A 25,046-nucleotide genomic window follows, 5' to 3' on the forward strand; every position below is an offset into this window, starting at 1 on the left:
TTTAGTTGAAGTAATTTATGCATTAATAAACTGTGGGAAACTTTGTCAAACGCTTTAGAAAAATCTACAAATATGCAGTCGGCCTGGGAAGAGTGGTCCAGTATAACGTTCAGTTTATGTGTAAAAGATGCCAGTTGGGTCTCGCAGGAGTATGTTTTTCGGAAACCATGTTGTGCTAGGGTAAAAAATGAATTAGATTCGGGGAAGTCTACAAGGTTAGAAAATAAGATGTGTTCTAATATTTTGCACGGTATACTGGTAAGGGATATAGGTCGGTAATTTAGAGGGTCATGGCGGTTGCCAGCTTTGAAAAATGGAGTCACCTTCCCGATCTTCCATTCAGCGGGCAGGCAACCTTGGTCGAGTGACTGTTGAAAGATCATTGTTAGTATAACCGATGAATAAACACACGTACTCTTTAAGAATTTCGGGTCAATTTGGAAACAACCAGGAGCGGAAGACGATTTTAAGGACCTAATTATCGCTTCAACACCACTATAAACAATAAATATTGGAGGCATAACGGGATAGGGAAAGGGTTCTGCATGAGGTAAAACATCATATGCATCAACAGAAAAGTCAGAGGAAAAAACATCGTTTAGAACGTTCGCACATAATTGAGAAGGAATTAGATGTCCACTAGCGTCTTCTAGGGTGATTGCGTCGTCGGGTTTAGGGTTTATTGTGCGCCAGAATTTTTTAATATCGTTCGTTAGCATGGATGGTAATACGTTTTGTAAGTAATAACTTTTGGCCGTTTTTATTGCTGCTACATAATTTTTAGAGGCGAGCTTGTAGGCATTCCAGCGATCCTCATTCCCACATTTCTTGGCAGACCTGTATAATCGCTTTTTTTTGTTCGATAGGCGCTTTAGGTGTGCGTTAAACCATGGGGAATCTTGGGTGGTTGTTATTGCGCGAACACGAATGTATTTTTTTGACAAGTTGGCAACTGCAGCCGAATACATGTTCCAATTTTCTTGTACACTACGTTCGTGAAAGTTTTCCAAAAAGGTACTAAGAAATGAATCAAGTTCACTGGTAATGGCTTCAAAGTTTGCTTTTGAATAGTTTTTAATCATTTTTATTTTTTAAGCTTCTTGGGACGCTGAATATTTATCTGGAATGATATAATGAATGATCACTTAAGCCAGGTGACAGTGTAATATACGAGACAAGTTCTGGCCTCGACGTTAGTACGAGATCTAGTGTTCGAAGCAACTTCGGTTAATCGTGTTGGCTGAGTAATAAGTTGGGTGAGGGAGAAGACAGTGCATAAGTCCAGGAACTCTTGGCTAAGAGTCGAGTAAGGCTGCATAATCGGTGGTTCTGAAGTCCATGATATGTTCGGCAGGTTAAAATCGCCAAGCAAAAACAGAGGTAAATCGGGATATCTTGATGAGACCAGATTAATTACGTCATGTAGTTCATTCACGAAGTTGCAGGAAAAATTTGGTGGCCGGTAACAAACGCCGATAATGATTTTTTGAAAACTAAGTTCGATTAGTGCCCATGCAATCTCTATCTCGCTGTTAATATGAATGCACTGGGAAGGAAGATCTTTGTTAATTGCCAAAAGAACGCCACCACCTTTACGGGCAGTACGGTCACATCGAAAAATAGAAAATTTATCTGCGGGCAGAAAAAGTTCGTGGTCGTGAATTTGTGTGTGTAGCCAGGTTTCTGTGAGAGCAAGAATGTCGGCGTTACAAGTATCTATAGCAGAAGTTATTTGGTCTCGCTTGTTGATAACGCTTCGAATGTTAGTGAAAAGGATTGTCACGTGTGTTAGTGGATGACAACTTCCCCTCGCGTCTACCTATGTAGCAGCGCGTGGCGATGCTGTGGCCTGATTGTTAGCAGTGGCGTGGTGTGATGCGTGCTCCTTGATAGCAGCGCGTGGCGATGCTGTGACGTGATCGTTAGCAGTGTCGTGGTGTAGCGCATCCTCCTTGACGCTATCTGTTGCCGAGTCATAGACGAATTGTGTTTTGTTAATCGTAAGTTTGTTGTAGCGTAGTTTATATGCAGGGGCGTTAGGCTGGTTTTTTGCAAATTCAAGTAGCCTTTTGCGAGCATGTCGGGTAGCTGGGGAAAACTCTTCGCTTATTGTGATGTCCTTTTCCTTTAACTTTTTGCGGACAGCGAGTACGGAGTCTTTCAGTTTGTAACTTGAGAATTTGACGATGATAGGGCGGCACTTGTTTGGATGGTACGCTCCCAGCCGATGAGCTCGCTCAATGGCATTTTGCGGGAGAGGGTCAACCACGCCGCTGAGTGCCCCAACTATACTGGTTTCGGATTGCTCCCAGCTTTCTTGAGCGTCCGGAATGCCGTAAAAAAGTAGGTTTTCGCGCCGCGACCTATCTTCTAGTTCGTCTATTCGCAACTGCAGAGTGTCCTGCTGTGTGGTTAGGTAATCAATCGGTTCTTGCATGCTGGCCATTCTTTCCCCGTTCAGATCGAGTGCCTTGGTTTTTTCTTCTAGTTCATCAAGTCGTTTCTGTATATGGCCAAGTTTGGTCTCTATTTGCTCTTGGCCTGCTTTAATTGATTTTATGTCAGCAGCTAATTTAGTCTGGCTTTCGGCGGATTGCACAGAACGGGACTGAAGGTCTTTGAGTAGCTGAAAGATCACGTTCATTTGCTCTGATGGTTCTTCCGGTAATGTTTCTATTTCTAGTGCGGCTGCAGAGCGAGTTGTTGGCCCTGGGTTTAACTCTACATCACCCGAGCACAGTAACAATAAAGCCATCGAAAAACATTCATGAGCAATTTCACAGAGCACTTGTGGGCAGGGGAACAGGAGCAGACAGCGATTATCGCTTCTTTTCGAGAAAAGTGAGGTACACACCTGGGAAACGCAAAAGTGCGGCATGTTAGCCTTTCTGCAGGAGCTGCTCCCGTGCCCACTGAAGGCTTGCTCCAGGTGATGGCTGTATATGTAGTCGCAGGGGTCCGATAAGGCCGGCAAATGGGGTGACGTAGTTGCGCAGAAGACGGCAGTCTGCACGCTGGGCATCTCGATGAAGGCAGGGTTCGTGGCTTCATGCTGACTGCTGAACTGGTCGAAACCAGTCACTGTGTCCGAGAAGTTCGTAGCGTTGTAGGGGGGCGACGACCAAATCAGCAAAGCCACCAGCGCCTGGGAAACGCAAAAGTGCGGCATGTTAGCCTTTCTGCAGGAGCTGCTCCCGTGCCCACTGAAACAACTGCTGCTTTAGCTGCTTTAACTGTGCGCTAGATGAAAAAAGTAATTTATACATGTCAACAACTAAAATAATAAGAACACACCGTCTTTACTACTTGTTCTTTGGTTTTTCAATCACTGACTTGCAACCGACAGAGCTGTTTGAGAACATACAGTGGTATCAAGTTCAGACAATACAAGGCCCAACCTTTCAGATTTTATAAATGTGTGTCAATAAAAATATTTCACCTGTTTATTTAGAAATTTTTGCTGGTTACTATATAAAACAAGCTAGACATGTACATGCACTTAATAGAACAGCCAAAACACGGTTGTCTGTCCTATTAAACGCAGCAGAGCTCAACCTGGACGCGTGATAGGACCACATGTATTAAATACTTTCCAGCCACGGCACTTGTGGTCTTCCATTGTACACCCACTCGTGAATAACTTATGAGCTTCGAAATAAATTGGGCGATTGTTGTACGCAACTATAGATTTTCAAAGTGTGTTTGCGAGGCCCAGTAAAATAGATATTCGATTTTCGAGCATGGGCTCCTTGGTTGAATACGTACTACCGACATTAAGGAAGCTAGGGCAGATGTTTTTCTTTTTTTTTTTTTTGTTTTGTACACGGAAAGGCAAAGTGGAACGTGTACCAAGATCTGGGTCCATCTGTACTCCACAAAAATCGAGGCTACTAGGTGAGAAACACCACGCAGTAAAATATACTTATTGCGGCCTTCGTTTTCCTGGATATGTTGGGAAAAAGCGCTCATCGTAGCAGAATGTCGCTGCTCCTGCCCAAGCTGTCAACAGCGGAACCTTAAGCTCTACAGCTGTGACAACGGTGGCTTAGGCAACAGAAGCACCGCTCCTTTCATTCGGCCACAGAGCTTGGAAGGGCTGTTTAGCGAACCAGGGAAGTAGTGACAGAGGGGGTTTCGGTGTTCGGGGGTTGTAACCCCCCCCCCCCCCCCCGAAGATTTTTCCACGCTGTGCGTTAGCGAGGCTTAGTGTTTCGGCAAAACTTCTCCCTATTTATAACCGATAACACATTTCAGCCACCTCCGTGCTCATGGTCCACGTCCTTATGAAACGAAGAGCAATTCAGTGTTGTTCCGCTCTCCGAAAGGGAGCAAGGAAACGTTTTTTCCTAATATCAAGGCCGGTATGAAAGCAAAATTGAAGGGATATTTATGCAATGAAAGTAACGGGATGTTATATACTAGTTCGACGACTTTTGTGGCTCCTCACTCAAGAATATTGATTAAACGCAACCTCAGCTTTTCCTTGAAAATGGCCGCCATCCCTCCCTGCAAAAGTGGATGCCCAGCAAAGCTGCTGTCGACCACTGCACATGCTGATTGGAGAGGGTATGAAATGTTCCTCGCAGCCTCGGCGGGCTTGTGGCTTGCACTCGGGGTCTCTGGTGGAGAATGCGTGGCCCTGCCTATCGTGCACATGCGCTTGGTGTCTTCTGCTAGAAGTGTTGGGTCCTGTCAATCCCGACGCATGTGCTTGCCCTCGAATGACGTCAACCCCCTTTTGGAGAGCAGCTGCAAACGTAATCTTTACAAACGTACTCAGGTGCGTGTGGAGGGGGGGGGGGGTTCTCTTTGTTCACTGGCGCCTTGTCTTCCATCATGCGGAATGGACACTTGTTTTGTGGCCATTTTACATGAGTACTGAGGTCAATAACGTATGCGTGAATATCCTGACGTATACGCTCCGCGTGTTAGGCTCGAGCTGCTGGGTTGTGCAGGGGTTCGTGATTACGACACAAAACTTTCCGTCCAAGGCGACGCGAACAGCTAGGCTGTAAATTTGCTTCTATAAAAGACAAACCATGCCGTGCTAGGAAATATTACGCGCTTTATCCATCCGGGGTCAATCGGAATTCGTCGGGAAAAGAAGCCTACTTACGGGCTTTGAAGACCAAACCCAGCGATACTTAGCAAGTGCGTCTTTATTTATTTTATTTTATTTAGAAATACTGCTAGCCCCAACGTGGGGCCATAGCAGAGTGGGTGTACACAGTACAAGAACAAAATCAACAGTACAATACCGAAGTCAGAACACCGAACAATGCACTTCAAACAACATGAAACACGTTTCACATGCAAAAAAAAAGCAAGCATGGCTAGGGAGATATCAATTTTTCAAATTCCTCAATACAGGTTGATTCAATAATTTTACTGTCGAGCTCATTCCATTCTTTGGCAGTGCGCGGAAGAAAGGAATACTTGAAAACATTATTTTTGGGCTCGAAAGGAACGACAGTATGTTTGTGACGTTGTCTGGTAGAATAACCGGAGAAGTTTAAGTATTCACCTGTGGTGCTATTTATCCGACCATTAACTATCGTAAAAAAGAACAAACGGGCACTGCTATTCCTTTCTGAAGTTCGTTTCAACCCGGCTTTGGCAACCAATTCAGAGACTGACGTTGGGCCGTATTTATTGAAAATCAATCTGACAGCCTTGTTTTTGATTCTATCTAGTTTATGGATATTGACATTTGTGTAAGGATCCCAGATAATGTTTCAATAATCAAGAATGGGTTGGATAAGAGATTTTTATGCTAAACGTTTAGTGTCGTATGACGAATATCGAAGAGAACGTCTAAAAAAATGTAATTTCACCATTGCATTATTAGCTGTGTAGTTATGTCCAACCCAGTGGAGGTAGCTACATATATGCAAGCCAAGATACTTGTACTCAGTTACTCGATTTAGGATATTTCCATCAGCCGTGTGATTATCAACAAGGGGACACTTCTTATTTGTTATCGACGTAGTCACACTTTTCTGATAGTTGACACACATTTGCCAAGAACTACACCATTTCATGAGTTTCTCAATTTCTGTGTTAAGCTTTACTTGGTCTTCCACTGTGTTAATAAGGGAATACAGTGCACAATCATCAGCGTATAAACATAATTTAAAGAGACACTGAAGTGAATTTGTCAAGCTCCCGTTTTTGCTTGCACTGTGTAGACTGGCTCAAATTAGCACACTTTTCATCGTTTATCCGGTTGACAAATCGGTAAATATTTTACAAAGCGCGAAAGAAGAAAAACTACCATGCGCGGTTTGCGGCGGCCGCACAAACTAAGCTGTGACGTTGGGAGGAGGGCGCGCCGTGATTGGACGATGCCCAAGGTTAGCAATCAAACAAGTTTCGGTTTCGGTTTTGGTCTGTAAAACAACATGTTTGACATTCGATGGCGTCGTTGGATGGGCATTCTCAATATCTTAGTTATCGTAGTACCGCGCTTCTACCATGTTGTCGGCTGTAAAATGCATAAGATAAGCCTCCCAGGACGGCTTGGAATCGTAGCATTCACTATATCTGAGGCCTACGCAGTGCATGAACGCCCTCCGCGTCCCCGCAGACGCTCAAATGCATGCGCTTTTCCCCGATATTTGGAGCTTTCACTCATGCCTGTATCGTAAAAAGCGTGTTCGCACCAGGCCAAGGGTCTGTTGATTTTGGCCTGTGCCCACTGCCCGCAAGCAGTCGGTGCTTATGGCAACAGCACGCCAACGAGAACTCGCTAGCGCGGCAGTGCCAGCCTGCGCGAGTTCTGGGGACTAGTTCGTGGAGCAATGAACATTGCGGCCCAAAAAAAGGTGAACTCAGTATAGAAAACATAAGCGAAAAACGAAAAAGTTAACTAAAAAAAAAGCATGTACCCGCGGCGATTCGAACTTGTGACTGGCAAAACACTTGCGGTGACATACCTAGCGCACCAGACGACTAGGCCACAGGGGTCCGCTGGCGACAATGGAAAATATTAGGTATATAATGTATAACCAGTTTACACTTTTATTTAGTTTTAGTATTTCAAGCAGCTTAGGTGACTATTTGTTGTATTGCGCTCGTGCAGTAAGCGTCCCCCGAGTTTCCACAATAGCTCACGTCTAGCAATTGCATTTCGTAGACGGGAAAGCGTTCGCAGTTGCGTAGTCGTGCTCCTGACCGCTCTGCTTGTTCGCCCAGCGCAAAAAAGTGCTTCCCGCACCCTAGTTTTACGCTGTACGGTAAAAATATCACTTGATTTTATTTCCTTAGAACCTATATTGACTTCGCTCACTCTTCTCCTCCTTCAAGAGGCCTTATATTTTCCTACTGGCGTACCAGTCAGCGAAGCGTCACATGTGCGCTTGTGCAGCGCTTGTGTGAAGCGACCTTGACTTGGAGCTAGATACAGTGTACAAACTAACGAAGTAAAGAAAGGCGCATTCTTCCATTCCCAAACGTGTTGTGGCTTAGTTTCAACTGATCGAACGAATTGCGACGACCCGTCGGCGGCCGGCGGACTAAACGGTGGGCCGACTGACTCGGTCGCGGAAGGTCGGCGAGCCGTGCAGTAGCGCAGCCAATTGTCAGCTCCTCTCCTGCTGACGTCACACGAAAACGCCACAGAAAATGGGCGAGCGCAAAGAGAGGAGGACAGCATTTTCGAATTGATTTTTCTACTAAATAAATTCGCGTAAACGCGCACAGAGTGGTCGAGACAGGGCCCAAGGACTCCGGACTACAGTTTGCGCTCGTAATCCCGCATTGTTTACAAATCACTTCAGTGTCCCTTTAACACCGCAGTTATCAACAATATCATTAATGAACAGTAAAAATAACAACGGGCCGAGCACAGAGCCCTGGGGGACCCCTGAGCCAACAGGTAACATGTTTGAAGGAGTGTCTTTAAAAACAACGTATCGCTGCCGGGTTGTTAGATACGATTTACTGCTTCATTATGTTCGCCTACGCTTCTTCGATTTCGTTTCTACGTCTTTTTGACGCGAATTACTTTGACAGGCCGACCGGGGAATCTTCACGCAACGTTTTTTGCAAAAACAGTGCGCTAAATTGAAATTACGAAGAAGAAGGACAGCGGAATACACGATGCAGACTTACGAAAGCGCCTTCGTAAGTCTGCATCGTGTGTTCCGCCGCCCTTCGTCTTCGTAATTTCAATTTAGCGCAGTGTTTTTGCAAGAAATAATGTACCAACTAGCCCAGAAGCAAGGTCTCATTCACGCAACACATTTCCTGAATCACAGCCTCCTCGACTGGCGTGCACTTTTTCTACTCCGACGCCGTAGAGTTCACAGACATCACAGGTGCAAGCACAAGGCTACCCCTTGTCCCGACACTCGCTACGCTGAGGTGGAGCGGTGGTGACGCGTTCGTCTCATTCTCTGGAGACCCGGGTTCAATTCACGTACTAACTGAAACTTGTTCACCAAAACGGCCCTAACGCTTTTGCCTGAGTGAAGCCACGAAGACAAAATACAGGATTGACTCACTAAAACGTTCAACCAGTTCAACTCAACGTGCGGAGCAGTGATTAGCCACAGGGCTGTGGCGCCCTCTCTTGACAACTTTCACTATCAGCCCGGCATTCATCCCGGAAGTACTCAACTCAATTGCGCTGCCCCGAACGGCAGCACAGGGAAGGCGCTGCCGATCTGGGGCCAGCGCTCGATGAGTTCGAGCTGGCACTTGCTGCGTTGTTTTAGCAGACTTACCATTGCGTGGAAACAGGATTTATATACTTCCACCGATCGGGAAAATCGGTTGCGCGTCAGAATCCGGTGAATCTGCTCACTATAAATACCAGCGCGTAACCGTAACCGGAAGCGGCGGCCTCTTTCAGGTTCCGGACTTCCGGATGATGGCGGTGAAGCCCGTGGCGTCGGTGCGCGATCCTGTCCTATACACGTGCTCGGCGGCCGTGTCGGATGTGGGGAAACTGGCCATCCGCTTCCTCATCAACTTCCGCAACCTTACCGAGTTCTGCGCAGACGCCCTCAAGTGCAGGGTGCCGCCCATCACGCGCTCGCGCAAAAACGTCGTCAGGGGGCCGCTCATCATTTACGACTCGCAGGTGAAGCTCGCCTCACAAACTTTGCACTGGATGGCTTCTCCGCTTAGGCGCTACCACTTTGTCCCTAGATTAAACGCACCCGCAAGGCCAAATCACCTTCGGTGCATTAAAACAACCGCTTTGTCGCCACCAGAATGACATGAATTTGATCGCCAACTTCAAGCAGATATTTCAGATATCATGGGCCCTATTCTCGACTGCACAAATTGCCGGCAATTCAGGCAATTTTCCGGAAGTCTTTTCTGATTGGCTTTCAATTTTGGTCACGTGCTTCCGGTTGACAAAGCGGTTGTGTGTGCTGTCGTGATTTTGACGTTTCGTGTCGTCTACGGACACCAGTTCTAAAGTTTGCCTTATTTCTCGTTACTAAAGGCGCATAATTCTTGGCCGGAAATGAAAAACCAGACTAAATGCAGCGGACATGACAACGTAAGCCAGTGTTTGCTATTCAACAACAATACTGCTTGTAATACACACCCCCTCTGTGATTGGCTGAGAAGGCGTGACGTATTTTAAGCAGTTGGCGGGAACGATTACGTCATGCATTGGCCACTTCAGCCTGCGTAAAAGTGACGTAATGCTACGTAACAGCTTGAAATTGGCGGCTGGTTTTGTCGCAAAATGCCAGCAAAATAGGGCGGCAATTTGTGCGGCAATTTGCAGCAGGCGCAGTTTCGCATGCGCGCTGTTTAAAGCATGTTTCCTACCGAAACAAATTATAGTTTCAACTGCTTCCAAGTCAGCGATCATGGAACATACAAATAACATGCAGTATGTTGCTTTTATGTTTGGCAATGAAATAAAAATTATTTGTTTGGAGTAACCGTAACATAAGAGGGCAGTACAAGCCTCTCCATGACAAAGAGAACCCAATGCATGGCATTTGTCCATACTTGTCCTAGTAAGCTGTTGGGTCACATGATCGAACTCAAGAGAAAAATAACAATGAAAAGTGACTATTTAGTTCATTACAGCGCTGATTGCAGTCGAGCTTGACGAATGAGTGAATCGGCGACATCGGTGCGCTCCCGGTTATCAGGCGTAGCGCTTCGCTGCTCTTATGTGTCATAGAAGCGATGGTCGCGGCCGTCTTTTTCTGGGATCACGCCATAAACTTGTAACATAGCAGCAGACGATGGCGTGGCGGCGGTGGCGGCAGGGAAGGTGATAACGCAACAAAGCTTGCATTGAAGCAGAGAGCCCAGCTATGTTAATAAAAGCGATTGAAAGAAATAAATAGATACGGTAAAAAAAATTGTGTGATGTTCTTTAACTCGACATCCGCCTTTCGCTCGCTTTTTGATCAACGTTACTCTATCGCCTTGTGGTGTTGGTGCCAAATTTGACCTCCAGAAATGTGTTTTTACTGTCAGCCTCAGCTACCGTCTTAATTGTTATAGTACATGCCAAGTGTTTTTATATCTTTCTTGCACAATATTTGATACCTTGGTAGCGATCTTTATGAGTGACTCGTCAAATTACACTGCATGTCGTCATAGCTATAGGTGCAGCACGTCACTGATTGCTTACGTCGTGCTTACGCAAAAAAACATGGGCGAAATGCCGGCAATTTGTGCAGTCGAGAATAGGGCCCCATAGCACACATTTGAAGCAGTGCAGGCACCTGAAGCGCTCTTTGGCAATCTTTCTATGACGCCTCACAACCTTGCTCGTGCGAAAGGCGGCCACCGGCCTAGGTCACTCCCAAGAACCATCACTAGATGATTGTGGTGGGGACCCTAGTTACGTTTTATCGTGTCAGTTTAACGCTAACGTGCACTTCCGCGGCGACATGTTTTTATGCTGGCCCGTAATACGTCATTGCACGGCAAATCCGGGCAAGTTTTTCGGTATTTTATCTGTTTTTCTCGATTAAGGGAACCTGCTGCACTGCATGAATGAATAAGCTTAGTGAGTAAGTAAAAGGTCAACTGAACAAAGATTTTGCATCTTGTTTTAATACGCCGCAATTAAAGCAGCCTATGCGGCTGACCTCTTCAAACCGGTATGTAGCCAGAAACTGCGCTGAAGAATGCATGCGATGTGAGCGCTGTAATGAAAGCATTTGCTTACAAGGCATCGTGTAAGAAGACGAAAAAGGTGCAACAATAAGGAGGGCTCTTTTTTTTCTACACTTAAGCAAGTTGTTTTAAGAACAAGTTCCAAGGCTACTGGTCCCCGAAGAGACGTCGTACCTCCGAGTGCTTGCTCAAAGTAGCCGACACGTTGTAAGCTGAGAGTTTCCTGACGCAAGGGTAAAATATGCATTCTTTAGGAACGGATTCTCGAACGACATATGGGAGCCACTGACGTGTCAAAGGTTAACAGACGCGTTGAAGCTACTCTCGGGCAAAGACCGTAAAAACGCTTGTATCCTTAGTAGGGCCCTTGGCACGGTCGTTACTAATGTAACATCGTAGCTAATGTAATAACCCTTAATAACCCAGCGCAATGTGGCAATGTTGCTCCACTCCTTCTTGCTTGTGCTACGGTACAAGCAAAAAGTAGTGGAGCAACATTGCCATTGTAAGGAAAGTGGAGCAACATTGCCATTGCTGCCACAAATCACCACACGGGTCCCAGAAGAGCATGAGAGGGCGCGGTGATATTTAAAAATTGCGCTTTTTGGTATTCCCCGTAGAATCATATTCTGTAACTACTCGTAGATGGTTTCCATGTGATAAAGCTCGCAGAATATACTCTGGCTGAGTTTGAACGAAGAAAGGCAGCGAGAAGACTCCACCGCAACAGTGCCGAAGGGCTGTCCCTTGAAGAGGCCGCACTTTGTATTCACCTGCTTCATGGACTCCGATGTCACCGATACAGTTTGCTTTCTCTCTCTCACTCGTCTCCCTTTCCAGCTGGAGTTCTCCTCGACCGTTCCCGTTGAAGGGACGGTGTCTTGCGCCTTCGAGAGCTCCACGGGCGACGTGCTGGCCAACCTGTACGGCTTCTTCAACATCAGCTGGCAGATCACCCCGAAGGGCAAAGATATAGGGCAGCTCTGTTCGGCACAACAGGGCTGTCGCTGGGAGGAGTCGCATTGCGAGGCGTCCAACCACGTCAAGTACGTCTCGCACGCACATCTGCCCGGTTTTCCGTAGCATGAAAGCTTGGAATAGCTGGTTAAGCCTGGCGAAAAACAGAACAGCGCGAAACACAACTACGAGAGCATGAACCTGGGAGGGCGCTCTGGTCTCGTTCCCTCTACCATTCTTTTGCGCTGTTTTCATTTCCGCTAGCTTTGCATATACGGGTGCGCGTGATAAATACCAATGGTGAAGAATTCCTCTGCAACCAACGTCTAAAAGTGGGTTGTTTCGATTATCTACCAGACAGCTACATCTTATTGTGTTGGGGTATTCCTGTATGGAATATCACTGAGCTTTCAACTGCGAGGGTTAAAACGAAAAGCTACCCTATTTTAAAGTTATACTATGTGTTCGCTGATCACGCGATCACTTTCTGAGAAGCAGCAGTTAAGTGTCGTGAACAAGAAGACTGCAGTTCGCGCTGCACAAAATTTCGCATTATGGAGCACAGTAATCATCACTTCCTTTTTTTCACCGAGTCTCCCATCGTCTTTTCCTAGTCGGTCCGGCAGAGCTGTGAAGGTTTGTAATAACTCTAAAATCCAGCGCTTTGAAGAGCGCGTTTCCTACATGTCGAGTGTTTGTGATAATTTAGCATTTCATTTCTACCCGCGCTTTCAATTTCTTTGATGCCCTTTGTCATAGCCTCCACCAGCTTCAATTCATATGTGGTGAACGAGAAAGCAAGCCTTATTCCGCGTCAGACATTGAAGCTGGCTGCCGATTTCATTCCAACGGTGGCATTTTATAAAAAAAGATGTCGATACCTTTTAATGATTGTTTACATTGGCCCTTCCAACCCTGTTGAAACACCAGAGCCACCGCATGACGTACTTCCCTGTGGTCTATGCGAAACACAGCGCACAGTAAACAAGGAATGTGGGAGGAAGAACGACGGCACCGCGCTGATTATATATTCAAAGTTTATTAGAAAGAAACACACATGCCAAAACACCAACAATCACGTCCTCACATATTATGGCGACAGTCCACGATCACTTGTTCCAAACCCATAAACAATGCCACGTGCGATGACCTGCACCTAACAAATGGTTTCTGGAGACCGGAACTTCAGGCGTAATGCCTTTATTTTCGTGTCCGTATCAAGGCTGGTTAGCATATAGGCATTGTAAGGTCCACTTATGAGATCAGCGGCCAGGCGCCCGGGTGCGCGTGAGAACCCGCCACTCTGTCTGGGGGCTCAGCACTGTGGACTCTACGCCGCAGCCGTCGCCAATGCGTCACGGCGGGCACGGGAGGCGGATTGTCTGGCCCACCGAATACCACAGGGATAATCCCCTATTGAGAACGCAGACGGCGCTGCCGGGTTCCGAGAACCGTCGACGTGACGCGGGGAGGAGGTGGAATTACCGGCGTCGAAGCGCGTGCCGCGCGAGACATCATTGTTAACGCGCCCCGGTCGGCACAGTGCACTGTCGCCGCCTTTCGCTCTCACCCGCGGGGTCGCGCGCACCTGCTCATCCGCGAGCGTGCCGTTGACCCAAAGATGGCGGCGCCTCATTGAATATTCCGTAGCGCGCTGAGTGACAGCTGTCTACGTGAATTTGGGCACTCCCTTACGCGTGTACTAACGCTACAGGGGCGTTCCCGAGAGCGGGTGATCTCGAGGTGTTATAAGGCCGAACTTGGCCGTTGGAAATCGTTCTTGTCTGAGCGCCGAGCTGGGCAGTTCCCGGCGGGACAAGGAGTCTCGACCGTTAAAGCTAGGTTAGGATTTGTGAGCCCCCTAGGCTAGAGGTTAAGATCGCGTCGGAGGTTTAGGGTACAGCGCCGTACCAGGCAACTAGACGGATCTTGCGCCGAGACAAAGTCTCGGCCGTCGTTTCTCGAGCAGTTTGTGTACGCTCCGAGGATAGGTTAGTTCGACGAAGTTGTGGAGCTCGAGTGATTTTTGCGCACTTGGAGCTAGCGTCTAGCTGAAGTTTGAAGTTTTTCTTTTCATTACTCATGTACCCAGTTTTCCTACTCTAAAAAGCTGTATATAAACTCTTCGTTTCACTTAATCAACCCCAACGCCCCGAGTTCGTCAATTCGGCCGCCGTCTCCAAGAACTTCAACACCATCGCAATGCCAGCCCCCTGCCAAATCAACCGGAGCCCGGGCGATTGGGTTCCTGATCGACACCGGACTTCGGGGAAACGAACCACGACCATCTTCACTGGCATGCACTAAGAAAAATTAAGCATTTCAAGCAATCATTTATTGTGTGTATAAATTTCTAATTTGGGGTTCGCGCCCATGTGGGCTTTTTTGCTCAATAAATGCTTTTTCTTGGCTGTATGTGTTTTTTATGTGTTCAGGGAACGGTTGTACCAAAAGTGTTGCTGCTTCAGGAGCCCACAACGTCAATGTTCGCCGCACGCCCTTTGCGAGCAGAATCCCCACGCTGTGACAAGCACGCCGATACTCAGAAACCCGTGCTCGAACCAGGTTACCCCGAGCAACTAAACTAGGGTGACGCCGCAGCCAACGTCACCGGCGGCTGTCCGCACGAGCTCTATCGTTTTATGTTATTCTCTCCCCATGTCCCTACATAGCTGCCCCTTTTTAATGTTTAGGACGTTAGGCGAAATGTCACATCTTGGGGTGTAGCACCTCAAGCCAACAGCGACTCAAAAAATACTTCAGTGAACGCCAAGCAGCAGGTACCGATTTGTCCCGTACACAGCAAACCCAAGTGTTAGGCCTACGCAGTGCACATCCGATATTTACTGTGGGTATTATAGAATAGTGGTGCGTACATCCAAAGTAGCAGATACTCCCAGTGTGGCATTGGCCAACTAAAGAATCCATCACGGGAAAGTTCGCGTTTAACCATCGCCGTCGTTGGACGTAGGGGTGTGTTATTTTTTACTTGTTCGGTCTATCGTTAACCCAGTAAATATTCGTAACGGAGGCAATAAACGCGACGCAACTGCGCAAGTGCCGCTCAAGGTCAACGACCTTCACCCCTGTAACACCACTTGTACCACTGATGCACCGAGTTTCAAGGTGACGCCGCAACCACACCCACAACCATCAGCCTATTACGAAGATACTGTCGGACGTCAAGACACAATACCTTACGGGGAAGAAGAAATGGGAAAAGGAGGTTCTAGTTGGAGAAGCTCCGCCCATTTTAAGCAGTAGTGCAACAACCGGCATCTGCCGCATATTAGAATCTTGAAGGGCGTTTTCAACCAAGCTCCAAAGTTAGGCTCGAAATAATCTCTCGTGCGGTCTAATGCTGTTAGTCGTATGTATTGCTGCAGGTATTACCTCATTTGAACTCCTTGCACAGGGTAATTCTACCTGCTTTGGTATGTATCCGTCTCGGAATGTTCTGTTCGACAAAAATAAGGTTCAGGTGCCAACGCCGCAGCTTCAGTTGCTAGTCCTCATCGCCAGCTCAGGTGCTGCATGCAAGTCTTTCTGGTCCAGTAAATACCGGGTCTCCCCTTTTACCCGTGACCATATAGAGCATAGTTTCTCTGTGTTATTATTCCCAGCAGTTTCGCTGGTCCTCTACTTTTGAAGGATGACCCAAATTTTTTATCCCGAATTATTCCGTTGTTCTGTGCGACAGATTGAATTCGTCGATATTGTAATGAGTGTGACGGTCGTTCTGTTCTGTCAACGAATAAACGGATGCAGTCAACAAAGTTCTTCGAGGGGCTTTCGCGCATTCAAGGAGTCTGTCCCGTCTGTGCCTCTTCCAACATAGTCTGCTTTTAATCCCTGAGAAACACGACTAAGTAGGCAAGAAGACGACAAAAACACATGCTGTTGGTGCAGTTTTCAATCTCGACAGAGCGTCTCAACCGCGACAACACTTGATTGCGACTTGGCACATTTCTGTGTCAATTCTCGGTTTTAGGGGAAAACCATAAGCAACTGAACACTGGGGCGCCATTCTGACTCGGAAGGTTGAGCTCATTTTAGAGGTCCATCACAGTCACGTAGCCGTCCCAGAAAGACCGGTTGGTGACAGAGGCATGCTGAGGCTTTAACTTGATTCGGGCCAATATTATCGGACTCTCTGCACCAAAAAAGTGACAAATGTTTTGAGTTGCAAGCATTCCCACGATATAGATGGGATGGGATCATTGAGCGTCCCAAGGAGCCACCACGCTCTCCATTGATCATTCCTTTTCGCACAAAAATATCAACTGAACGGATGTAAAACGTCAAGCCATAAAAAATTGCAATGGCGCTGGTTTGTCATGCCATTTATAGCCTTCATCCCAAAGTCGAATTACTCTACATTTTGCCTAAATATGTTGAAATTGCGATGCTTATTTTGCTATTTCATAAAAAGACTTTCCGACAGCACAGGATTTGTCAGCTATTTTTATAGTAACTAAAAACGTTCTCCTGAACCACGCTGCTGAAGTAAAAAAACTGGGCCCCTACACACCTAAATTTCATTTCATTTTATTTCCTTAAAGACCCCTTGCGGGGTATTACACAAGGGGTGGGTACATAAAAAACTGAGCAGGAAACAATCGCTTGTCTTACGGTGAAAGGTGAAAAGGTGATTAGTGATACTTCTTGTGAATGTGGAAGTACAAGTAATGGCAGGAATGTCGCCTGAAAGGCCATTCCAGGGAACTTCTGTGAGAGGAAAAAATGATCTAGAAAATTAATGGCGCGTGCGTGTGGGCTTGCGACTTAAAGGGGATGACCAGTGCGTTGAGATATGTGCGTAATAACAAAATTTTGTTCCCTGGGGGAGCAAAATAGGTGGCAAAGGCATCGAGCTGTGGAAAAACTTATGAACTAAAAAAAGACGCGCTACGGCGGCGCAAGGAAAGGAGGGGTAGTTCAGTTTGTGCCTTTACTGAAGATACGCTGACGTCATGGATGTACAAACTATAGATAAACCTAGCGGCACGGTTTTAAAGAGACTCAAGGGCGTCTTGACGATAGGCTTGTTGCGGCCTCCAGATTGGGGAAGCATATTCGAGTTTCGTTTTTACAAGGTTTTTGTAAGCTAATTTTACATCTCTAGGTGCGTTACGTAGATGGCGTCGCATTTTTTACTCGTATATTTGACTCGTATTTGACGCCTGTATATATGCTTAAACTGCACTTTTCGGTGCCTTTTATAGGTACCTAAATCCCAGATTTTGTGTGCATAAAGTTCCGGTCTATACTGATAACACTCTGCGGCAACGACACAATAAATCTAATCCCGGTGCAGCAGTGACAAGGATGGATCACTTACGCACCTGCCTTGACATCTTTTCATACAGAACTGAGGTGATAGCTAAGTGTGGATCAGGCGGGACACGTCCGAACACCACGGTGCCTTGAATCCAAATTGCGGTCCCCGTTTCATTTACTTTTCGATCATGGCTGGCACCAGGTGACGCCGCGTGGCTAGCCCTCATCGGTGGTGGCTCAGAGAGAGAGAGGGAATCAACTTTTATTGAGCCCAATAAGGTACTGGCTAGTGCACGCAGGCACCGGATGGGGTGGAACCCTCTTCTCGGGTCCCATATGCGTCTAGCAGCTCCTGGCCCCTGGCTGTCAGCGCGAGCTAGATCGTCAGGTCGGGGCTAGACAATGAGGTCTCCCATCGTTCTCGGGGGTCGGGTGTGGGAATAGGGGTAAGAGGCAGGCGGATCTCAAGAGACTCACTCTCGGCCAGGACGTGTGCCAGAGTGCCTTGTCTGTCCTTGCAGAACGGGCAAGTACTCTCGTACCTGTCCGGGTACATCTTGTTTAGAAGTGTGGGATGCGCTAGTGACCCCGCCTGTATTCTTCGGATTACGGTCTGCTGTTTTCGGCTCAATTGCGGGTGAGGCCTGGGAAATCTTCATCTACGCTCTCTGTAAATTTCAGTAATTTCTCTATAGCTCGTCACGGGGCGCAGGTACGCCGGCTCATCCTCGGCCCAGACGGATAACTCTCGGGCGTGGTGGTCGGCGAGTTCGTTTCCTTCCACCTTCGAGTGAGCCGGTACCCACACGAGCTTAAGGCTCGCCTCGGGGGCCTTCGCTTTGACAATATCCCATGTGCGGCGGGGGACACCCGCCCTTTTCGGAAGCTGGCGTACGCCTCCTTAGAGTCCGTGACTGTAGTGCCTGCCCTCGGATGTGTTAGTGTGAGGGCCACGGCAACTTCCTCTGCTTCGATCGATTGGGTCGTGCGGACCGATGCGCAGGTCACCAGGGTGTCTATGGTGGTTACCGCCGCCATAGCCTTGGTTCCGTGCTTGGGAAGCGCTGCGTCCGCGTAGAGGACGTCAGAGTCCTCTTCGAGCTGGCGGGCCAGCGCCCTGGCCCTTGCGGACCGCCTCCCTTCGTTTTTCCCGGGCTGCATGTTCCTGGGAAGGGGCTTGGTCTTTACGACGTCCCTCCTGCCCCGGCACTATCGATCTTGGGGATTGTCCGTGTGCGACCGACTACATGCTGATGCGCCTCCACGGATCGCTAATTTTGCTCACAGGCTGATCCTTTTGTTGGGCAACTACAGTAGTGCCCTTAACCTACAGGGAATTCTCGCAGGAGATTAACTACTCAACACCCCTACCCTCTAACCTTTATCCCCCCTCCAAGGCGATATACTATCCTGCAACCGTCAGTCCCGCCGCCTCTTCCCTAGAGATATGAGTGGTTGAAAAAAAGGCATCAGGAAAAAAAACATTTATCTCTCGGTTTTTTCCACGAGGATAACCTTGAAAAAAACAGCCTGAGCTCCTCTGGAAAATTTGTTGTGATGGGGCCAATCTGCTGTGAGGGAAACGCTTTCGGAAATAAATGTCTTGACGTCAAATCGTGCGCATATTAAGCGGTATTCACACGACGGAGCTTTTAGGCGGAGAAATCGATTTGATTGATAGTAGGGTTTAACACGCCGACGCAACGCAGGCGATGGGGCGCGCTGTAGTGGAGGGCTCCGGATTAATTTTGACCCTGAGGATCTAACGTGCGCCGAAATCTCGTACACACGGGCGTTTTTGCTTATCGTCTCCATCAGAAAAGCGGCCGCCACGGCAGGGAATCGAACCCGCGACCGCGTGCTCACCAGCAGAGCGCTCTAGCCACTGAGCCACCGCTGCCGGTAGGCGGAGATATCTGAGGAAGATCGTGACGTCACCGCAGGCGGACTTCTGCTCGGACAGCTCCTTTGCTTACACGAAAGATGCGACGATCGGTCTAATATCACAGTTTGCAGTCGCCTATCTCGACATCAGGGCTGCCATAGCAGCACCGATTCCGCGATGGCGCCAATTGCTGCTAAAGCCCTTACGTACTGATCTTGTCAGCCACCCAAAAATTGGCCGCATGCAAGATGCAGGTGCTGCCGCGGAAAGAGAACGGCGCGCGACACGGGAGGCAGCGAGTGGGGCGACCGTGCGCTGGCAGCTGCCGACCGGACCTCCTACAGGCCCGCATAAAGATTTTAGGCTTAACACTGCGGCGAATATTCGATTGCCGCTTTTGCGAGCGACGCAGACGACGATTTTTTTAGATGCGAAGCATCTCATGCTCGTGGCTGTGTTCCTCTCTCCCTCGTTGTCCGCCGTCCGCACTCTACTGCACATGTGCGTCTCTTCAGCCCCGTCAGCGTTTGGGCTGACGTCAGCGCAGTCCACTACAAAAAGAAATAGGTAGGTGGCGCCCGGTTTCGATCCCACGACTCTCTGGCCGCAACGGAAGGTACGTGGCGGCCTTCCCACTGCGCTACAAACCGAGACGGGAGCATGTGCTACGAACGCGCCTTATGTCCTTCACTCATTCAAACTGCGTCAAGAAGCTACTGATGCAACGAAGGCATGCGAAGCTGGACGTCAACGGAAACGACGAACTGAAAACTACTGGCAACTTCGGTCGACCCAATGGGTGCTTCGCGTACTACTCAGGGTTCCCCTGCGGGAAGATGGTGTAATTTTTAATGCAATTTGCCATCACATCGTTACCACGTTTCTCGTATGTGCAGATGTTTGCACTTTGGGGAGCGATAACAAGCTATCGCTCGAGCTACCTGAGGCGGCCTGCGCCACTTCGCGGCTGACGCTCGCCCCGGGACCGTGCTGGTGATATATGCGCCTCTTTCAGTGCGCCTGATGTTTGCGCGCCGCATTTTAGTGTCCAATGTAATAAAAAGCAATAAAAATAGAGCGTCTGCAATCGCTCTAGAACTTGCGTCGCGGCCAGCTGCCCGACGGGCAGACAAAATCCCGCCGCCTCCGCCGCCGAGCATGGGATCGTTTGTAGCTCGCAAGCAGAAGCTCCGACCTCCGATCGGAGCGGTGCGCCGGAGAGAAACGGTGACGTAGGGGTCACGTGGCGCACACTCCTAGGAGCAAACGGCGGATTTCTCCGTCGTGTGAATACCCCTTTCTCTGCTGGGACTTTTGTAATGCCGCACAACGTAACAATCATATTCTTCCCAGTGTTAACGGAAAAATTTATCGGCCTTTTAGGTCTAATGAGTGATTTGAAGGCGAAAGGCAACGATTACCGAAGATTTCATCGCTGCTGCATCGTGTTTGCGGTGCCGTCAAGTTCACCTGTCGTGCAGCACGCACCCGGATAGTTCGTGTTCCACCCGGGCTCGGTGCAGAGTTAGCGGTTACCACACTTGGCTGCGGCTCTTTGCGACTGAGGTTCGAATCCCATTCGAACCTAAACAAAGTTTCTTTGTATATTTTATTTACCTTTCTTTTTACAGCGGCCGCAATTTGGTTTCATTCGTGTAGCCGCCACAACTACGGTAACGTTTCGTGCCTGAGAAGACATGTAAGGCTTTCGCCTTAAGAAGTACGCCAATAGGTATAGATCTGTGCGGAATGCTCTTCTTTCCAATATTCAATTTTTTCGGAAGCATTCAAAAATCTGTTTTTTTTCACGCTCCTCTAAATTTCATGAAGACTTAGATATCTACCTCTACCCACCACCGCACCCCTCCCATTCTTTCCCGTACAAACAGATCTGGCGCCACGTACTGAAGAACCAGACACATCTACACCACTCATCACCCCGACCACCTACTCCCTATACTGCGAAAACTGCAACTCTCCCTTAACAACACTAAACTTCGAATGACAGTGCTAAGATAACCCGGCTTCCCATCCCTTCCTCTCCACATACGAGCAGTGGGAATGTGTGCTCCGCCGTGGCCAGCTAAGTGACAAGGCTGCACAAGTCCAAGGACTAAATCAGTGGCCGTCGCGAGTGGCCTTTCGGAATAGTATGGCCGCTCTTGGCCCTTTCTTAAACACCCTCATCAATTTTCAAAAACATATTGTCTTCTTTATCTCTCCTCTTAAGCAACCCGCACTCTGCAATGCGGCGCAATATGTGAATATTCGTATCCCCACTGTCCTCAACCAGCCCAACTTGCCGTCGTCCTCTCCACGTGCAGCTGCTCCAGCTGCCAGACGGGTATGGGATTCGACCGCTTCTACCACCTGTGCTTCGACCCGCGCCAGATCGGCCAGTCGTGCGTGTTCCAGCACCAGTGCCAGCAGTCCGACCGGCTCTCCCTGTGCTTGCAGCGCAAGTGCGAGTGCAAGGCGCGCCACAGCAAGCAACCGGAAGGGTGCTGGCCGGTGGTCGAGCTGGGCTACCTTTGCGGCCCGCGCACCATCTGCGGGACTACGCACGCCGAATGCAAGGACCACGCCTGTCGCTGCGGCAAGGTTTGCAGACGTTTGCCGCTTATTAGAGCACTAGTGTACCTCTTTATCACGGTGTAGGCATCCGCCCTCTGCTCTTGAATAATGTTTTTCTTTGCCTTGCGTGCTTACGTTCCGAAGCTGGGCAGATATGTAAAAACGTAGGATGTCAAAGATTTGAAAACACGCAGAAAAAAAAATTGGCTGGCGATTACGATGCTCCCTAGTGCGATATTTGGAGGCAGCAGCAGTGCGCTGAGGCAGCACTCACTCGTGGGTTTTGTCGACGGCAGCGATGATGAGCTTTTGCATCAGCGGCGCAAAGTTCGTCTCGAGAAGGGACCGTGAACTGCGTCTTAAGTGAACACACATCATAGTTACGCGCACGCCCCCCTCACGTTTTCCCCAAGTGTCGCGCTTTCGAGCGCCTCGTGCTAGCCCAGCATATTGCCCCCTTCCCTCTCCCACCGCACACTTTCGGAGAGCGCTGGCTATAGCGCCGCCACGGCAAACCACCCTCCCCTCCCAGTTTCGCGACACTCCTCCTTTGCTTTCTTTCATCGTTGGCTGTTTCTTTCACTCGTCGGTCCAGCCATCGTTAGCTAGGTCACGACGACGGCGACAAACGGAAACAAACGGAAGCGCAAACGGAAACAGAAACAAACGGAAAATTACATGGGCGGTTTTCTTAGCTTTTGGTTTTACAGCCGGTCATCTTCAGCGTTCTACGTTTAAACATTGTTCGATGTCAACTAGTCTGGCACCCAGCTTTACTTAAACAATTAGCCCAGCTTCGCTAAATTAACGTCGTGAACGCAGATGTACACACCCAAGCTGCTTGGCGTTTCCTAATCGCCACGCTAAGTCTCATGGAACTTTATAAGCCAGCGGACCATTTTGCAGAAGAAAATCGGTCCGCTGTGAAGAAAGATGACCTGCGAAGCGTCACGCGGTACCCGAAATTGACGAAAAAATGTGCTTGCTTGTACTTTCCCATAGAGCAACTTGAAACTTTAAAGGACTCCAGATTTATTCTAGTGGACAAACATGGAGCTGTCTGTTTCTCTCCCGCGTCGTAGGCCTCTTATCTCCTGCGTAACACCCCAACCATGTCCGCTTAGCCACTGTGGGCACCGGAAAGTGCGGATTTGGGCGTTTGACGTACACGTTTAAACCTCCCACCAGCACAACGAACAGGTCATCAGTGAGGGCATGAAACCTATATCTGCGCGTGCACGCCCGCTCTTTCCCTCCACTCGCAACTAGTGCCTGATAAACCGGCCACCTATTATGAGCAGGTGCTTAGAAGGAAAAGCATACGCCAAAATTGTTGCTCTGAAAGCCCTTCACGCTGAACTAGAAATATTGGCTCACGTCGACGTTGCTGTTCATCCAGGAGAGATTCGCAGCTATTCGACGAGCTACAACGCGCAATGGAAATGGCAGTGGAATGGGCTTTCTGTTGTTGTCGTACCCATTCGAGCTGCTGTTCCGACAGACGCTCCTTCGATTGCTGCTCTTCTGTCTCCGACCGAACGACACGAGTCTGTCTATAGAAAGTAAAAACCTGGAAGGACTCGAGCTTTATTCCAGTGGACAAACATTTGGCTGCCGATTTCTCTCTTCGTCGTAGGCGTCTCACTCCCTGTGTAACACACCAACCCAAACCGCTTAAACATTGTGGACAGCTGGCAGGTCGCATTGAGCCTTCCACGTTTAAATTCCCTGCGAGCACACCGCGCATGCCATCGGTAGCGGCATGAAGACTAGCTGTGCATGCACAGAACCCTGCTTACACCCCTAAGGAGTGGACGCACAAACCAGCAACCGGTGATGGGCGCGTGCTTGTTGTGAAATACACATCCGAAAATGTCACGCGGAAAGCCTTTCATGTTGCAAAAGAATCGTGGCTCACTTCGGCTTTTAAATCAAGCAAGCTGGTCTCGTAACGCTTGAAAGTGCGCTGCAGCCGTTATCAGCCAATTGCGCAGCTTGCGAAACAGGCATCGGCGGTTGTGAGAAAGAGCACCGCAGTGCCGCCGAGTAAATCCAGTTCACCGGAATGAAAATGAACATAGACTGGTTCGAAGTAAAAAGAACAAACGATAGAAAAAATCACATCAGGTATGCTCTTCAATACCGTTCCATCCTTCAGCAAACAGTGCGAGTAGAAGTTGCCAGGAAACAGTAATTATTGAGAAATCATACTCATACGCAGATGACGGAAACGGGGTTTAACGTGCCGAAGCTACCCTGGGGCTATGAGGCGCGCCGTAAGAGAGCTCCGGATTCATTTTCACCAGCCGGGTATAAGCGTGTTTGCTTATCCTGTCCACCTATAAAATAGCACGGCAGTGGGGATTTTGTTCAATGGGATTACTAGAAAGACGACGACTCGCAAAAGAGAAGTGAACGCAGAGAATAGACAAAGTTGTATATAAAGAAAAACAAATAAAAAAACAAAGAACTAGAAACCAACGCTTTGGCGTACATTTATGCCTGTATATATGTATGTATGTATGTATGTATGTATGTATGTATGTATGTATGTATGTATGTGTGTATGTGTGTATGTATGTATGTATGTATGTATGTATGTATGTATGTATGTATGTATGTATGTATGTATGTATGTATGTATGTATCGATTCCCCACTATCAGGCCGCAATGCGCTGTGAATATAATAATAATATTAAGAATATTAATCAATCAATCAATCAATCAATCAATCAACAATCATTTATTTAACGTGCCCAAGAACAACCCAGAGGTCTTGATGCTGGCGCACGAAAAAAGAAAAAAAAAACTAAGAATAACACAATAGACCAAGATGACTGTTCAGAAGAAAACTATCAGAGACACAATGCGTACAGAAATATTAGGACGACAGGACAAAAGTAGATTAATACAGTATGAGAAATAGCCAATGATAATGACGAAAAGTCAGATAATATACATACATACATACAGCGAATCAGAATAGGAAATGAGGGGCTCGTTGAAAATAACACAGAAATAAGGGTTGGCAGTCGAGAAAACCTCGGAAAGCAAAGGGGAGGATGTGGTAGATCATTGAAACAGATTAAGAATTTGGAAAGAAAGAAAGAAAGTGAAGAAAAAATGCCCGCCAGGTGGGATCCGAACCCACGACCTCCAGAATACCGGTCTGGTGCGATAACCACTACGCTACCGGCGGGGCGATTTTCCCATTCACTTTCTGGGGTATTTATGTTAGGTATG

The 25,046-nt window shown here is 48.1% G+C and overlaps 2 protein-coding genes across 4 annotated transcripts in view; one reads left to right on the forward strand and one right to left on the reverse strand.

Annotated features, from left to right (window-relative positions):
• Nucleotides 1–25,046, forward strand: part of LOC144151715 (uncharacterized) — a 55,775-nt gene that overhangs the window by 7,122 nt on the left and 23,607 nt on the right. For 2 of the 3 annotated variants that reach the window (XM_077682835.1, XM_077682836.1), the window contains exons 3-5: nt 8,855–9,085; nt 11,947–12,152; nt 21,553–21,829. In XM_077682835.1, coding sequence (XP_077538961.1) covers nt 8,855–9,085; nt 11,947–12,152; nt 21,553–21,829 — 714 coding nt within the window. The remainder of the gene's footprint in view (nt 1–8,854; nt 9,086–11,946; nt 12,153–21,552; nt 21,830–25,046) is intronic. The other variant, XM_077682838.1, reaches the window with a different exon arrangement.
• LOC144152416 (uncharacterized) lies at nt 1,820–3,169 on the reverse strand. Its single transcript, XM_077683684.1, has one exon. It carries the CDS (start codon nt 3,167–3,169, stop codon nt 1,820–1,822), a length of 1,350 nt encoding a protein of 449 aa, XP_077539810.1.

This window comes from Haemaphysalis longicornis, unplaced genomic scaffold (genome assembly GCF_048455015.1).
Source record: "Haemaphysalis longicornis isolate Haplotype H1 unplaced genomic scaffold, Haemaphysalis longicornis Haplotype H1 scaffold_9, whole genome shotgun sequence".
Taxonomy (NCBI): Eukaryota; Metazoa; Arthropoda; class Arachnida; order Ixodida; family Ixodidae; genus Haemaphysalis; species Haemaphysalis longicornis.